The following is a 17,462-nucleotide window of genomic DNA, read 5'->3' as shown; positions in this document are numbered from 1 at the left end:
AAAAAGAGGAAGATGATATTGGCTTTACAACTCCGGAATGAATAAAGATTGGATGTAGAACCATCCAGCGATAGAGCTAGTAATTGTCCACAAAAAGGTGAAATTTTAACTGAGTGAGGAAAATATCACCCAGAAATAGATTAAAAAATAAGTTACTATAACTTACTAAGAAGACTACATTGGTGACTTAGAATGGTTAATGCCGTCTAGTCCGTTAAAATCGTGTCTCTATCGCTGGATGGTTCTACATCCAATCTTTATTAATTCTGGAGTTGTCACGCCATCATCTTCTTTCTCTTTTTTCACGGGTGTATCTTTCTCATTTATCTTTTACTGATATGCATTTTTTTGGATTATTCCATTTGTATAGGGGTCATTCAACATATGAATTTACCGTCCTGAAGATGGCCTAACAGATGCCTTCATTACCTAAACCGAAACGTCGACAATTACACCTATTTCTTTGTGAATGTATTTACTAAAGGATTTATTTCTGTACAAACAGTCACAACTTCCTTTTGTACATATTGTTTGAAATAGGTGACCACATCAGTGATAATGAGATGACTATAGTCACAAATAACTTCCACATCTCAGTCACTGTGTGTTGATGTATGTTCATATGGGTAAAAATGTTTGTACGCTTTAATATTTTCAACATAACTTTGTGTTTCAAAAAGCATACACCTGTTTGGAATATTTTTTGGGCAGATCTGTTCATGTTGAAATTTGTAATTTAGCTTTAGAAATAACTTGATGTAAGCTACTGTGTAGAGCCTATCACTGATGATTGCTTAAAACATGAGAATAAGTAGAGAAAAGAATCCCTTGTAGGCACGTTTACCTGTTGATACACTATTACATAAAATGTGCTGCCCCAAGGGAAGCCGCAAACACGTGCTGCCCTTGGGGCAGTGCATTCAAGTGAAATATGGATCCGCTTTAAATCTTCCACTTCGTGTTTCACAGTGCAGGTGGCAACTCTTCTGTCTCTCTACGAATTCATGGCAGTCAAAGGAATCTGCAACCCTGTTACTTAACATGTAGTGGTAAACGTGAAATATGTAAAATGCATGCTAGTGAATTAACTGTGTGAGAACATGCTATTGAAAATACTGTTGCTTTTGTTTATATTGACAGTGTGAGAACCCAAACATTTTTCTTCCCCCAATCGCAGGCTCACAGGCAAAAGACACAATTGTGGTGTTAAAGTTGTGATTTTTTGTCTTTAGATACTCACCACGTCACAAATATTAACGATTTTTGGTTCTAGGACTGTTGTATTTGTTTGCTGTATTTTGGCAAATTGAACGTTTGTGCTTTTTTTCTTTATACAAAGAAAAATATTTTCTTTTCTACAGTTAGCTTAGTAAATATTGTGTCCTTAAGTAATGCAACCGGTGCTATGTTAAGCGCTCTGATATCCGATTCGGGTCAAGTTTGTGCTACATAAAACTCTGTAAAAAAAATCATCTGCACTTTTAAAGGAGATTAGAGATCCCCTTACAGGTGGGTGCAGTGAGTGACTGCACCCTCCTGCAAGGGGATGTCTGGGGGGGGAGGGAGGGTGGGGGTCCTGCCCCCAGATCGCTGCAAGCAGGGGACTCACTGATAGTGTGCCACCTTTTAGGTGGCGTACTGTCAGGGCGCCTCCTGGTGACTTCTCTGCATCAGCATCTGTAATAGAGTGCAGGCGTAGAGGCAATGGGAATTCCCTCATTTTCATGGAGCCGCGCTCCCATGCAAATGAGGGAACGCCCTCTTGAGAATCTGCGCCAGCATTTTCGATGTTACAAAAGGGGACGCACAAGCGTCTGTGGTCCCTACTGTGAAATTAAATGAAAATACCATATGTAGAGCGCTTCAGCTACCCTGAGGCGTTCTAGCAATGTAATGCCAACGTGTCCCGGGGAGCTCAAAGTGAGCACAAACACCCGTTGCGTCTCTGGTGGCACCTTGTGCAATAAGGTCACAGGTCTCCTCTATGCACCTTTCAAATATTAGTGCTTGTTTGTTCCTTGTTCTGAACTTGGTTAAAATGTGCACTTTTGGCGAGGGGATGGCCGAGATTTGCTGACATTTGGTGACTACAATGTAACTCTTGGCAAACTACTACATTTTCTAAGCTATGCTGAGGCTTCCTTTGCCAATTACTAGCGTTTGGAGAAAACAGACCCTCAAAGCGGTATATGAATAGCTGCCTATTCCATTGCAAACATTATAGTGCATTTCACCGAGGAAAGCACCAAGGACGGGCTTTCGCCCTGCCCTTCTTGGGAGTAACTGCTGCTCTGACCCTGCCCGGATACCCGGGTGGCCATACCATTCCACTCACATATTTCTGCAGTCACTATTGAGGCAGTTTCCTACTGCTCGCTTCAGTGCACTGAAGTTATGGTTTGGAACACTAGCAAGTAGACTAATACATGTGTGAGATGACGTGTGTATCTTCTAGCACCGATGTGGCCTTGCAGCATTTGTGGTTGAACTGCTAAATCATTGTTTGAAAACAGCCCACATGGTAATCCTGGCTTCTCCACGTGCTGTCACTGCGTGACACCAGACAATATGACCCCGAATTCCAATGCTTTTATCTCAAACACTGGCAGTGCCTTTTTCAGTTTGGATTGTGCGCTAAGCAGTGCTATACAAAAAATGTATTTTTTCACATGTGAATAGATCAATGGTTGTTTAAAGCATGTCCGCAACCTGTGCGTGCCGGGGTATGTGGCCCAGCTTTTCAGCCTGTGAGTGACTGTGCCCACAAGGCTGGTGAGCAGTAGCGGCTGTTAATTAACGTCGTGGGGGGGAGAGAAAATAAAAATCACTTACTTGTGTACCGCCTCCTCTCTGTCCTCCTCGTTCACTTCCAGGACTCCAGGGGCAGGACCAGGAAGCATCTAGGCTTCCAGACTCCCCAAGCCAATCGCGATGCTTCTGATAGCAGCGTCGTGATTGGTATGAGCACTGTAGTCCGATGCTCAGAAGGGGACTGGGCATGTTCTCCACCCAGGCTATGTAACACAGCCTGGTGGAGAACATTTTAAGTGCGCTTGACTGTTTGGCTGGCCTAAGACGGCCGGCCATATTGTCATGCGCACTTAGAGTGCCACCTCTCCTCCCCCTGCTCCTCTGACACAGCCCTGTCCCTAACTAGCTGGGCAAGGACGGATCAATAAAGTGATGAAAACAATGGGTTATTATCATTTAATTTTTCTTTTTCACCTACGCACAGAGCAGTGGGGCGACGCTCCTTCTCCTTAGCAGAGGAGCCACCCCTGCTGGTGAGGAAGTTGACCCTAGCCTCTGCCCTCAGCCCTGCATAGACTTGCTTCTTACCTAGTCCTGCGGTTGTCAGTCTGTGTGTGCCCAGGGGGTATAAAGAGGAGCCGCAGAAGCGAGTAGTACATGCAGGACTGAGTGGGGAGTCGAGACACCCCGTGCTCTTCGCCGACTCCGTAGGATCCACTGTTTTGCCGCGCTGCCCTGTCATGTCCTACGATCATATGCACATGAAAGAGCAGCCTGGCATGCACCATATATGTTGATCTGCAATATGCTATTTATCATCACCATCGTGGTGTGTGAGGAGGGGTTGTGACTCACCGGAGGCCAAGCCTTGACTGGGTCACACTAGCAATACTAATAATATAAATTAAATGTGTAAAGTAAATAAGTATGTGTAAATACTATTTTTGTATTGGGGCTGAAAATAGATATGGGCCAGTAACAAGTTATTTACAGCAACTGTACTAATCACCTCACATTCATTACTGCAGTGCAAAGCTCCAATTTCTGTTTAGCTAAAGCAAACCAAAACTGGCATGGGAAAAGCGCAGTATATTGCCTCACAGATTGCATTTGCTTCATACATAGAAAGACCTTTCTTCATGGTCTGGAGACCTATTCAGTGGTATTTTACCTTGGTTTTGGTTAACTACCTTTCCTAAAAAAAATTATAATAATCAAAGGGGTGTGAGGAGTGATATTTAGAGATGTCCTGCACCCACCCTCCTCCGAAGCCAATGAACAAAAAACACACAGAGGGGCAAGTTTCTCAATAGGCGGAGCAGGACTGGAGAGCCCTTAAAGGTGGAACAAATAGACCCACAAACTGGATCCCTGTGGATCTGAGTGATCAGATCAAAGCACCCTCAAACGCCTGGATCGGGTATCATGTTTCAACATTGGGCTCTCGTTGATGCATTGAAAACAAAGGGGCTTTCTAGGGTGATAATGGGCCCAAATATCTATGGAGCATGTAAAGTAAGGTAAAAAAAATGTCATGCCTTGGATGCCAGGAGAGTCAATGGCATTTCATCAGGATTAAGCTGACATCTACCCTATAGATTAAAAGAGCAGGGTCCAGAAAATTAGTATAGGGTACCCATTCAAAAGGATTAACACTACACTTGCTGTGGTGCAGCAAAGGGAGTTTCCACCTAATAATGACAAATAAAACGACCCTTAGAAGAAACAGAGGACTGCGCCTAGCTGCGGACAGATAAAAGTGAACCTCACGATAGAGTAGCCCGAGATCTAATTTCCTCTGCCTATCTGTAGGCCCACATGTCCTTTTGAGTGGGTACCCTATATTAATTTTTGTGTCAATGGATCATCACCTTATTAAAATTTCTAGTTCCCTTAGGCTCTTTTAACTACTTTCTCACCACCCTATTTCTCTGCCTCACTTGCATTCATCCTACAGCATAATGATCAGAAGATCTCCGCTAAAGAGCACGCTTGAGGGGCCCGTCGGACATTTCAGCACCCTCCTGACGAGGAGCTCCCGGTAATGAAGCATGACATCCCACCAGGTGTGGAAGGGCACATTGATCTGATCACTTGGATCCCCCGGTATCCAATTGGTCAGTCTATTTGTTCTATCTTTAAAGTCTTCTTCGCCCCTTTCCCCCCTTTTGAGGAGCTGCCCTTTCTGTGTTTTGGTGGGGAAAAAAAATTAACACATGAACAATGCACGGTAGACACTATATACCCAGATGCACAGATAAGATGTTGGCAATTGCACTGATGAGCATACATCCATGCATTTATTACTTTAGTACAGGACCGTTTTGATAATGTACCTCATTCTAGAAAAGAAGTAAGCCCGTTCTCCTCGTGCTAGGGTTTTGAATAATCATTTTCTTTCTTTTCCAGAGGCGACCAGTCCAGGAAGAGAGCTGGAGAGGAACTTGCATATAGTAAGTGCTGCTGTGAGATGGCATAGGTGAAAGCAACACGTCTGATCCTCCTGCCACGCACTACCTGACTGTATATTCTGGAAGGGCCTGTCAAATGTATCATGTAAAGCAGTGTCGTTAGGAGCTTTAGATGATAGGTGCCCTGAAAGGTGATCCTTGAAATGCTCGAAACCCAGCAGTGGAGTATAGCTCAGTAGTCCTGTGCAGGGCTTCCCTCTGCTAGTTTGCCAACGGGAGTTAGTGGAGTAGAGTGCTTTTTCATACTCTCACACTTAATCCTTTGAATTCTTTTCTCTGTTTATTCATGTAGCAAAAGTATAGTCATTAAGGCAACTTCAACAGAAGTTTGAGGGTTTAGAAAGCTAATTTGTCAGTTGGAAGGGATTAGGTGGGATTAAGCGGTACAGGGTAAAGAGGCTTCTGTTCACACACAGGCCGAAATACATGACTAGTTATCACCTCCCTGTAGTAGTGGTGTCCTTCGCCATGCTGAGCAGAAGAGGTATGAAAAGTTTGCAGCCAGTTTTCAATGTTCTGTCTTTTTCAGAGTTCCTCAGTCAGAGGTGGGCTTTTACAATCTGGCCAGGCTGGGCCCTCGCTCTGCCTTCTATCTCTGCAACAACTTAGGAATTAGAAGTTTCATTTAGTCGAAGATATTATGTTCCCATAAGACTGCATACAATTGATACAAATATGTATTCATAATCGAAAAGACAGTTTTTGAATGCTCAAAGTGTAACGAGATTGAAGAAATGTTGCTTAGTGTCCCCACCAGAGATCCCACCAAACTTGGTGTTGAGCGTTTAAGAAGTCTATTCCTGAACATCGTCATCCTTCAAAATTAAGACCAAATCACACACAGCTTTGTCTTCGAACTACTATGCCATCCTGTACTTTCCACCCCTAGCTACGTGTAGATACCGTGCTGCCACAGCTGAGGAAAACTGCAGCTTCATTTCCCACTTCCAACGAGAATACACGTGTCTGGGGGATTTTATAGCACAGTCCATGGAGCTTGATAAAGAGGAGATGGGATTCTGTGTTTGGGTAAACAGGTTTTGAGTTTTTTCTGAAGTTCAATCGTTTGTCAGCTCTGTATGGTTTAGTATGCTTATTCTCTGAGTATTTTTTATGGGTTGTAGTTCTCTGTTGAATGTCTTTGCATTTGTGCCACCGCATGAGCTCCTCGTCTTAATCTTGTATATACAGTGGCGAGCTGGCAAGTAAGAGACTGCTGTGTCCTGAACACGAACTCTCAGCCAAGGGACTATTTTTTTTAGCTGTAAGGTACTTCCAGCTGTAGCCTAACAAAAGGTCGATTTAGTAAATGGCCATCACTCTAGACTTCACCATAGCTCATTCCAGAGTGTCCGTTAATCCTGTTCGTATCTAGCTTTGTGTCGAAGTGCCTTTATGTCGAAGTTGACAGGAATCAAGCATTTTGAGGTACTATGAAGGGCTCCCATGTAACCTGGAGTCTTCTCTGGGGAATCCAGTGAATCTAACTGCATGGTTGAAGGCCATTTGCACCATGTGTGTAAGTGGTCACACTTCAGTAACATTAACTTAAGAGAACCGCTCCTCTCAACATGGCAAGTAAAGGAAGACTGAAAAAGACCAGCATCCTCTTATTCTTATGAGCCAGTATATATTCTAAACTCTACTCGACCCCAGGGAAGTTTCTCTGAGATAAGAGTTTTTACTACTCGGTTCGAGGCTCCGCTTTTCATGACTAATTTTGGAAATCTGTGCCTCTCCTTGTCACCTCATCTTCCCCCCTGGGAGAGCCATAATTCTACCTTTATCCAATAGACTTAAGTAGAAAACTTTTTTCCAACCCTAAGAATATGGAATTTATAAGATGTACGTACTCGGCAAGAGGATTTTTACATCTGAAAGTCTAGCCTTTAGATTTTGAAATGTAACTTGTCAGCTAGCTTGTGGGATTTATTAGCCCTAGCAATTCCCGTTGTGCTTGATTGTGCCATATACAGAGCTTCTTCAGGATGGAATAAGACTAACACCTTTGCAAGATTTCATCTGTGATCTCGCCCAGAAAGGCTTTTGCGCAGCAGCCCTCCAGAACAGAGAGTAAGGAATCAAGCTTGCTTTAAATGTTTTCCTCCATTAGCTGCAGAGGAGACTATTTCAACACATCTGTGATCTGCTTTCTACACAGACACGAGAGTGGGAACTCCTTTTTTGTGCGATCAAGCTGTAGAACTCCTGGTGTTGGGCTACTGATTAAGAAACTGGCCTTTCAACGGGTACCTAGCAAGGAAGGATGAAACGGCAAACTTTCTAAATAGGATTTCATCTACAAATCACAAATGATATCTTCAACCAGATAAAGTTTGTGTGATTTTTCACAAAAGGGTCAGCTAGAGGTAGACTCTTTTACAACGTGGAAGAGCAAGCTATGCTGACTTTTCTGTTTTTGAGAACTTCTCGAGCACACTCTGTGAGGTACTCTCTTCCTGGAACTCATTACAGATTTCCGCCAGTAATTCAGTTGTTACTTTACATGCCATTACATCAGCAGTCACAACGCTGTAAGTCCATCGAAAGTGCTTTAACTTCATATTATTGAAGGGAAGTGTAGTTTAACTAAAATGTATATGCAGATGTGTATGTGTGTGTGTGTGTCTGTGTATATATATATATATATATGTGTGTGTGTGTGTGTGTGTGTGTGTGTGTGTGTGTGTGTGTGTGTGTGTGTGTGTGTGTGTGTGTGTGTGTGTGTGTGTGTGTGTGTGTATATATTTTTTTTTTTTTCTGAAAACCACATGGATACAGAAAGCGTGCAGCGATATATATATATATATATATATATATATATATATATATATATATATATATATATATATATATATATATATACATATATATATTCATATATTTCTTTCAGGGACGTTATAGTTAGGCTTAGGTTTCACTCCTACAAAACCAGTGAAATTCAGCAGTTATTGTTAGCTGAGCTAACTATAACTTTCATCCCGACATTGCACCCCTTATGATCTCACAAATGACATCACTCATGACCTGGTCAGTGACATCACTGGTGACACCTCGAATGACATCCTCCAGTGACTGACTGGTTTTTAACGGTTTATGAATGTTAAATATATATACCAAGGTGTATTGGTGGCTCAGTGAGTTTATGAGGGCTTGTATGAATGACTTATGGGTTGCATTGATAGAGCACGCAGGTCACCCAGCTAGGAAATGTTTACTAATACCTGGGCCCATAATTTTCATACATCTTAACATCACTTGGGTAACTCACGCTCTACTATCAATATAACTTGAGATTTCTACACTTCTGATTCCTATATCTATAAACTAGCAATGTAGATACTAAGAACCTAAACACCTAGGATCAGGGAGTTGAGTTATAAATAGTAGTCAAGAACATTTATAACATTTGTAAAATGAAATGACCACAGACTCTGGGTAGGTTCAAAGTTTTATCTAATCATCATCATCATATGCCATGAGCATCAAGTTGAAGCAAATTAAGCTATCTATAATCAAAATCATAAGCAACGTATAACTATGCAAGAGATAGAGTATGCTAAGCATTCAAGAATTTAAACTGAAAGGGTAGGTAAGAACAAGGAACATGCTATATTTAGATAACAATCTTTTGCAACTTTGATTAAAGGAGGGTAAAGAAAGGGAACATACTAAAATTCAAAAGACCTTCAATTATCCAAATGATAGTTAAAGGAGAAAACTTACAGCATTTCGAGATTTAGAGTTTAGCATAAACTATAGGGAGGGTAAGAATTGGAACATTCTATAGATTCAGTTTATTCTCCATATAGGGAGGGTTAGAAAAGGAACATATACTAAATTGAAACGATTTATATTGACTAAAGGTAGGTTGAAAAGTGGAACATACTAATAGACAAGTAATGCATGAAAATCTCAGTTATAAAGGGACAGGGGAGAAAAGGGAACATATGCAATTACGCTTTGCAATATTCGATAATTAGAAATCCAAATATAGATAAGCAATCACCCACACAGACTTTATATTTACCTAGGATAGAGTGAATACCAACCCTGGCCACGGGTCAATTGAAAAGGACGGGAAGAACCCCTCAAGGACTTAGGTGCCAGTAGGCGAGCAGGTACAGCTCATGGACAGCCAGGACAGGATAACCCCAGAATTTGGATCAGGACCAGGACCAGGTTCACCATAGGTTACGACCAACACCCGCAGCTTTGGTTGCAACGCCTGCACTACTCCCTCTCTGCAAGGAATCTGCCAATAACCTGTTTGGGTTCTCGAACCTCCCAGCAAAGTGCTTTGCCAGCACTTTCAATTGTCAAAACCCAGAATGGGTTTCTCGAACCTCCCAACAGAGTGCTCCGCAGCTCTCTGTATCAGTCACCAATAAAGTGCGTTGGGTCAGTGACAGGTCAGCTATTCGGACAAGTCGGACAATTTATCTAGCTAAACCTATGCTAGTTATACTGTTTTTCGGGTCAGTGTACCACCCCCAATGTTACCAGTGTAAGGATCCCCAATTTTGATTGGACAAAGGAGGAGGTTAGTTCATCACACCACCTAAATTTTGTACTTTCTCAGGCTTAATATTAAATTTCTGTACCCGCCCCTTAAATTCCAGGTTCTCATGACATATTCTTTCGTATAACAATAAATGTTCTATTTACAAATACATTGTATTTATTTAGAGTTCGTGAGGTGAGGTTCCCAGGAGCATCTTCTCAGTCAAGCAGCTCCTTGGCAGCTATTCAAAGGTCATCTGCTCGGGAGACTCGCGGATCTCGCGCAGACGCAGTTTCATTCAAAATGGGGTACAACATAATACAATGGGCCAAGTTTGGAAGTGTACATGAAATGGAAAAGAAACAGTTTTAAAACATAGAAACAATGATTTCACTGTATACCATGAATTTCTATACTTCACCCATTACTTTATAACTAAAGCATTACGTTTTAAGCAGAACGAACAGCTTAGGTTTATTGCGCATGTGCAACTACTTTCCCTCCAAGACATTTAATAAGTCACGTCACATGGGTATGACTGACGCATGCGCAGTCTAAATTCCCGCGTAGCAGCGGCCATTTTAGTTGGCAAGCGTATTAAGGTTAATAAACACATAAGCAAGCTTCACTCGGTCGCCCCGTATAATGAAAAATGTGCAAAATTAGTAAAACAAACATGTTGGTTATTTTATCTGCGTTATTCAAGGTTCATGATACAAGCAAGTCGCTTAACGTGCAAAACCTTGCTCCATCAATCCCCTCTTTGATGATATTCCTTTCATCACTATTAATGGAACCAGATGCCAACTTTTCACATTTCACCCATTTCAATCTCTTCAAATTTTCTATTTAGCTCACTCTTTTATGAATTTGATTCAACATTTCTTTTTATTCCTCTCCTATTGACAGTATATTTCTTTTTGTGCTTTCGACATTTGCAGCAAATTATTATAATGAACACTAATAAACCTATTCCCGCTATTGGCATCAGTATTTTACTCACAAGACTTTTACCTAGATTAGAAAACTAACTACCTACAGAGGAGAGACCATCGGTTAGTCTCTTCCAGGCACTATCAACCTCCAGTGGTTTGAGCTCTTTTTCCAAATTAGTTCTGTTTTTCACATACTTCTTAATTTCAACACTTTTGTCTGGAATATACGTGCAACAATGTTGCGCTTTCAACATTCTACAGACTCCGCCCTCTTTTGCCAATAGGCGCACCCACGGACCCTTCTGCTGCAAAGCCTGCAGGTTCACCAGCATCCGGACTTGCACCACTCCAGCAGTGCTCAAGACCTCGACGAGCAACAGCAGCAGCCACCTAAAGTGGATCCTGCTCAACACCTGCTCCGTCCACAGACACGCCGTCGAGCTCTGGAACCTGCTCGACACTACTTCACCAGACGTCGCCTTCCTCATGGAAACCTGGATGAACGCCTCTTCAGCGCCCGACATCGCCATCGCCATCCCAGACGGCTACAGGATCATCCGAAAAGACCGCATCAACCACACCGGAGGAGGCATCGCCATCGTCCACAGGAACACCATCCGCATCACGACCAACACCGACGACACCCTCGCAACTGCCGAGCACCTGCACTTTCAGGTCCACATCAACCCCAAGACCACGCTCAGAGGCACCCTCATCTACAGACCCCCGGGACAACGCACACAATTCAGCGAAGACATCGCCGACTTCATCAACCCGCACGCCCTCTGCTCCGCTGACTACATCCTCCTAGGGGACCTCAACTTCCACCTTGAGAACAACAACGACCGCAACACCACCACCCTGCTGGACAACCTCGCAAACCTCGGACTCAAGCAGCTGGTGACCACCCCCACCCACAACGCCGGACACACACTCGACCCCGTCTTCTCAGCCAGCAAGGACATCACCTTCAGCCACGCCACCGGACTCCACTGGATGGACCACAGCTGTGTCCACTTCAGCTTCGGAAGGACCACGATCCACCACCACCAGCAACAGGTTGCACGCAGGAGCTGGAACAAGATCACAGCCGACCAGCTCGCGACCTCCCTGAACTTGAACCCTCCCACCAGCACAACGAACCCTAGCCAGGCGGCCACCAACCTCACGAAGTGGATCAGCGACTGCGCAGACGAGCTCGCCCCCCTGAGGACCCCGCCCAGCAGACCCGGTAGCGAGAAAGCCCCATGGTTCACCGACGAACTCGAGCTCCAAGAAGAACTGCCGAGCCCTCGAGAGAACCTGGCGCAGGGACCCAACACCGGACAACATGACTGCCCTCAAGCTCGCCACCCGAAAACACCACCAACTCATCCACGCCACCAAGAAAACTACATTCAAGGAACGACTGGACAACAACGCACACAACAGCAAGGAACTCTTCAACATCGTCAAAGAGCTCTCCAACCCCAACGCCGGAAACAACGACATCACCCCTTCGCAAGACCTCTGCAACTCCCTCGCCTCCTACTTCCACAACAAGATTGCGGACATACACAACAGCTTCAGCACTCAACCGACGAACGCCACGACCGAACCACCGATCCCAACCACCACCCTCCGCGCCTGGACTCCGATCCGCACCGAAGACACCGTCCGCACGATGAACTCCATCCACTCCGGATCTCCGACCGACCCCTGCCCTCACCACGTCTTCAACAAGGCCGACGCTGTCATCGCACCCCACCTGCGGGACATCATCAACACCTCCTTTGACACCGCTACCTTCCCGAAGAGCTGGAAGCACGCCAAACTCAGCGCCCTACTCAAGAAGCCATCGGCCGACCCCACCGACCTCAAGAACTACCGCCCCATCTCGCTGCTCCTGTTTCCTGCAAAAGTCTTCGAGAAGACCGTCAACAAGCAGCTGGCCGCCTTCCTCGAGACGAACGGATCCCTCGACCCCTCGCAGTCTGGCTTCCGGGCCAACCACAGCACCGAGACCGCCCTGATCGACACTGTCTGCCACCGTACCCTAGTACAACGCCTCAGCAACGTCGGAGTCCAGGAGAAGGCACTGGAGTTGATCATCTCCTTCCTCGCCGGAAAGACACAGAGAGTCCGTCTCCCTCCGTTCAGATCTGAAGCCACCGAAGTCATCTGCGGCATCCCTCAAGGCTCCTCGCTCAGTCCAACCCTCTTCAACGTCTACATGAGCCCCCTCGCAGACAGCGCACGCCAGCACAACCTCAACATCATCTCCTACGCCGACGACACCCAGCTGATCCTCTCCCTTACCAACGACCCCGCCACCGCCAGAGCCAACCTTCACCCAGGGATGAAAGAGGTAGCCGAATGGATGAAGAACAGCCACCTGAAACTGAACTCGGACAAGACGGAAGTCCTCATCCTGGGATCCTCACCCGCCGCTTGGGACGACTCCTGGTGGCCCCCCGCCCTAGGCAGCACACCCAAACCAACAGACCACGCACGCAACCTGGGCTTCATCCTGGACTCCTCCCTCTCCATGACCAGACAAGTCAACGCTGTCTCCTCGTCGTGCTTCAACATCCTGCGCATGCTACGTAAGATCTTCCGGTGGATCCCCACCGAGACCAGGGAGACGGTCACCCAGGCCCTCGTCACCAGCCGTCTGGACTACGGCAACTCCCTCTACGCCGAAACCACCGCCAAACTCCAGAAAAGACTCCAGCGGATCCAGAACACCTCAGCACGACTCATCCTGGACATCCCCCGTCGCAGCCACATCTCCGGACACCTGAGAGACCTGCACTGGCTCCTGGTCAACAAGAGAATCACCTTCCGTCTCCTCACCCACGCACACAAAGCCCTACACAACCAAGGCCCAGGATACCTCAACAGCCGCCTCAACTTCTACGCTCCCAAACGCCAGCTTCGATCGACCAGCCACGCGCTTGCCGCCGTCCCCCGCATCCGAAGATCCACCACAGGGGGACAGTCCTTCTCCTACCTCGCCGCCAAGACATGGAACTCCCTCCCCACCCACCTCCGCCTGACCCAGGACCACCTCGCCTTCAGGAAGCAACTCAAGACCTGGCTGTTTGAGCAGTAGCGGACCCCCCTCTCCCAGCGCCTTGAGACCCTCTGGGTGAGTAGCGCGCTATATAAATGCTATGATTGATTGATTGATTGATGGTGTCAAGAGCAAGTCGATTTTGTAAAACCATAGATCTGATCGCAACGAATTCGGTATTGACCATCAGGAAACCTCCAGCAGTGTCAGTTGATAACCAATCTACTACTGTTGACAATTTGCAGATTTTGTGTGTATTCAGAGCCACTCACACTGTAGGTATCAATGCACTAAATATATCACCTATTATTTCTCCTACACTTTCTCTTTTACTACGTATTAATCCATTAGTGTTTTCATTGCTTCCAGGGACTTCATTTACATGGTATATCTTTGGGAAGACAATACCATAATAACAGCTTCCATACCAATGGTCTGGTAATTTGACATAAGCCTTGTTTCCACATATATAATAAATTTCGGGAAACACAGGTTCTGACCCATTTTTGAAACCCCAACCTCCAATTACCTTGTAATTGTATTTGCATTCACTGGAACCAATGAAAATGTTATTATAGTAACTAGTCTTCTCTCTGTGAAGACAGAGTTTCTCCTTCTTTTCGAAATCCAGTAACATAGCAGCATTAGCTCCACCATTTGAGGTGCTCCCTATATTTTCAGCCCATTTAGGAGTTTTCTGCCTTTTGTCATTCACTTTTCTTTGGAAACTGTCTCTTCTTTTCTCTGCCATATTTAGAAACATTTTCTCTTGTTCGTGTAATGAACATGTTAAGTTATCTCTATGTGCTTCACCTAAATCTATTGTACCTATGGTTAGAAAGTATTCTTCCATATAACTTGTTACATCACTCTTAGTATGTACAGAATTTAGATTACTACTTATAGGAAGTTCAGAAAATATCTGAATTAGAGTAATAATATTGTAAAGGTCCTCTCTTATAGAATAAACTAGCTAAAATACTACAGGAAATTCCATATGTTAGTGGCAAGTGATGGTAGGTCACACCCTCAGCTACTGAAGTAGGTAGCTTCATACAGACGTAACCGTCTTCTCTCTCCATTGCTTCTACGTAATGCACTAAAACGTTTGCAAATACATTTAAATGAGTTCTATTCTTGAGTCTATGATAATGCAGTCCTTCCTCATCTGGTGCATCTGAGTCCATTCTAGTTTGTGTAAGGCTAAGTGCTTTCTCTTGTGTCTATACTCTTTGTGGTGTATCTTTCGTTTGCATCTCTTCTGTGTCCTTTGTAACTGATTTAGTAGGGTACAAATTAGTATCTTTACTCATCATGTCAGGAATAGTTATTGTTAGTCCTATCCATAGTATAAGTACTAATGCTGCATTACATAAACATACTTTGCAGCATGTTTTACAACAATTTAGTCTCGGTCTTCCATTCACAGAGGAATCAGACATTTTTACTCAAAAGAAGCTTCAACCCCTCTTTGTAACTGTGCACAGGTTGCTTACTCAGGGCAACTTTCAGGTTGGTTTCACTTCTTCGTCAGTCTGGTCAGTAATCAATTCTTCATCACTTTCATCACTTATTTCAAGGTTTTCAAAGTCTTCCAACACCAGATAAGTCCATTCAGGACTCTGATACTTGTTATTCAGTCTTTTTATTCAGGCACTTCTTCTCTTAGGTTTTATCACAGACCGAGCAGTTTTACTGGATTCTTGATTTTCTTGCTTAAGTTCCTCGTCAATAGTGTTTAATCTTTGTCTCATTCTTTTGACAAATCTAGGTACTTTATCTCCTTTCTGAATCTTTTAACTGGCACTGTTATTTGGCCTTTTTCAAGTGTTCTTTTATTCTCGTTCTGTTGGTGCACATCTACTTCATTGTCTTCATTTTCTCTTCCTGTCTGACTACTTCCAGGTCTTATTTCAGCTTCTTCTGCTTGGTTGCTAAACTGGCCTTGTTCGGGTGTATGCTGAATTTAGCTTTGTTTTGTTTCAATTTCTTCTTCCTGAACACATTTGTCTAGTTCTATCTGATCCTGTTCAAGCACTTCAAACTTTTGATTTTCTTCCGCTTGAACTTCCGCCCTAATTTCTATCTGTCCCTTTTCAGGCTCTGGAGTTCTTGGAGGAGTGTCAATAATCTGTTCTTTTCCTATCTGGTCTTCATCATCATCAGATTTGATTTGGATTTTGATGATCTGATTATCTTCTTCTATTCCTGTCTCGTCCTCACTATCCTACTCTCTATCTAAGTAGGTTTGTCTTCTTGTTCTTATTGGATCTAGAGTCAGGTCGATTACTGGGACTCGCTCATCTTGACTGGAGCTCGGTTGTTCTTCTTCAGCTACTTCAGGACCAATTTCTGGAGACCCCTCAGCTGCACAACCTTCAGCCTCAGTTTCTTCCGGTTCTGTCACTTTCTTCGTATGGCTCGCATGGATCCACCGTGGCACACCTGCACACTTCACAGCTGTTGTGGTAACCAGGATTACTTGTCTTGGTTTTCCCCACTTCGGTGCAAGGCAACTCTTCAGAGTATGTTTCATTATTACGACCTAATCACCTGGGTTCAAGTCATGTGCTGGAGTTGTTGGTCTGGCGACGTCGTCTTCCTCAATCTGGTGAGAGACAGAACGACCTTGGTCACCCAGTTGCTTGCAGTATTCTAGTACCAAATCATCAGATATGCTTATCAGTTTGTATCCAGGCACCCATGCTTGCCGCATTGCTCTTCCCATCAGTATCTCATGTGGACTCAAGCCTGTGTTCCGGTCTGGAATACTTCTGAGTCCCATCAAAACAAGTGGCAAAGCATCTGGCCATTCCATTTGGGTAGATTCACACATTTTTCCCAATCTTGACTTGATTGTGCCATTCAGTTGTTCTACCACTCCAGAAGCCTCTGGACGATATGCACAGTGCAGTTTTTGCGTAATTTTGAATGCTTCACAGATTTGTCTTATTACTTCGCTATGGAAATGCCCACCTCTGTCTGATTCAATTGTGACTGGAAAACCGTACCGTGGTATCAGTTCCCTAAGTAACAGATTGGCTACAGTGATGCTACCATTTCTGCGAGCAGGGTAAGCTTCTGCCCATTTTGAAAATAGGCAGACAATGACAAGGACATACTTCATTCCTTGACAAGGGGGTAACTAAATAAAGTCATGTTGTAATCGTATGAAAGGGCCTTCTGCCTTTCCAATCTTTCCTGGCAAAACTACAGTTTTCTTTCCGGGATTGAATTGCTGACAAACTAGGCACCTTTGTCAGATGCCTCTGCTATGTTCCTGAATTTCGAGTTGAACCATGTCTGTCTAAAAATGCGGATCATAGTGTCTCTTCCTAAATGTGTGTCTCCATGTATCAATCTAGCCATTGGAGCAAGCAGGCAGTCTGGTAACACAGTATATTGATCGGGGGTTTACCCAGCTATAGTCACTGGGACCTGGGCTAGCTATGTATTTAGAGGAAGGGGTCCCAGTTACAATAGGACAAAAATCAAAAAAGTGAAAATATAAGTCAAACAAACAATGAATCAATCCACACTGTTTTAATCACAATGGGAACGTATATTAAATATACTGTATATTAGAACAATAAATAAGTGGTTCAACAGTGCCCCAAGACGGGAGGGGAAGTCGGAGGGGGGTGGTTTCGTGGTTGTGTGAGGATGAAGTGAAGGAGGAGAAGAAGAATTCTTAAGTGACAGTACAATCAACCAATAAAGATCATTTGGTTGGCAACGTTATGTTA

The 17,462-nt window shown here is 44.3% G+C and overlaps 1 protein-coding gene across 1 annotated transcript in view; it reads left to right on the top strand.

The window, feature by feature from the left end:
- CACUL1 (CDK2 associated cullin domain 1) overlaps positions 1 to 17,462 on the top strand; it is a 410,130-nt gene that overhangs the window by 367,049 nt on the left and 25,619 nt on the right. The window contains exon 8 of the mRNA XM_086922922.1: positions 5,161 to 5,204. Within this exon, the coding sequence (XP_086779048.1) occupies positions 5,161 to 5,204 (44 nt within the window). The remainder of the gene's footprint in view (positions 1 to 5,160; positions 5,205 to 17,462) is intronic.

The sequence above is a fragment of the Lissotriton vulgaris genome, chromosome 5 (genome assembly GCF_964263255.1).
Source record: "Lissotriton vulgaris chromosome 5, aLisVul1.2, whole genome shotgun sequence".
Lineage (NCBI taxonomy): Eukaryota > Metazoa > Chordata > Amphibia > Caudata > Salamandridae > Lissotriton > Lissotriton vulgaris.
This window is presented reverse-complemented; position numbering and strand designations above follow the sequence as displayed.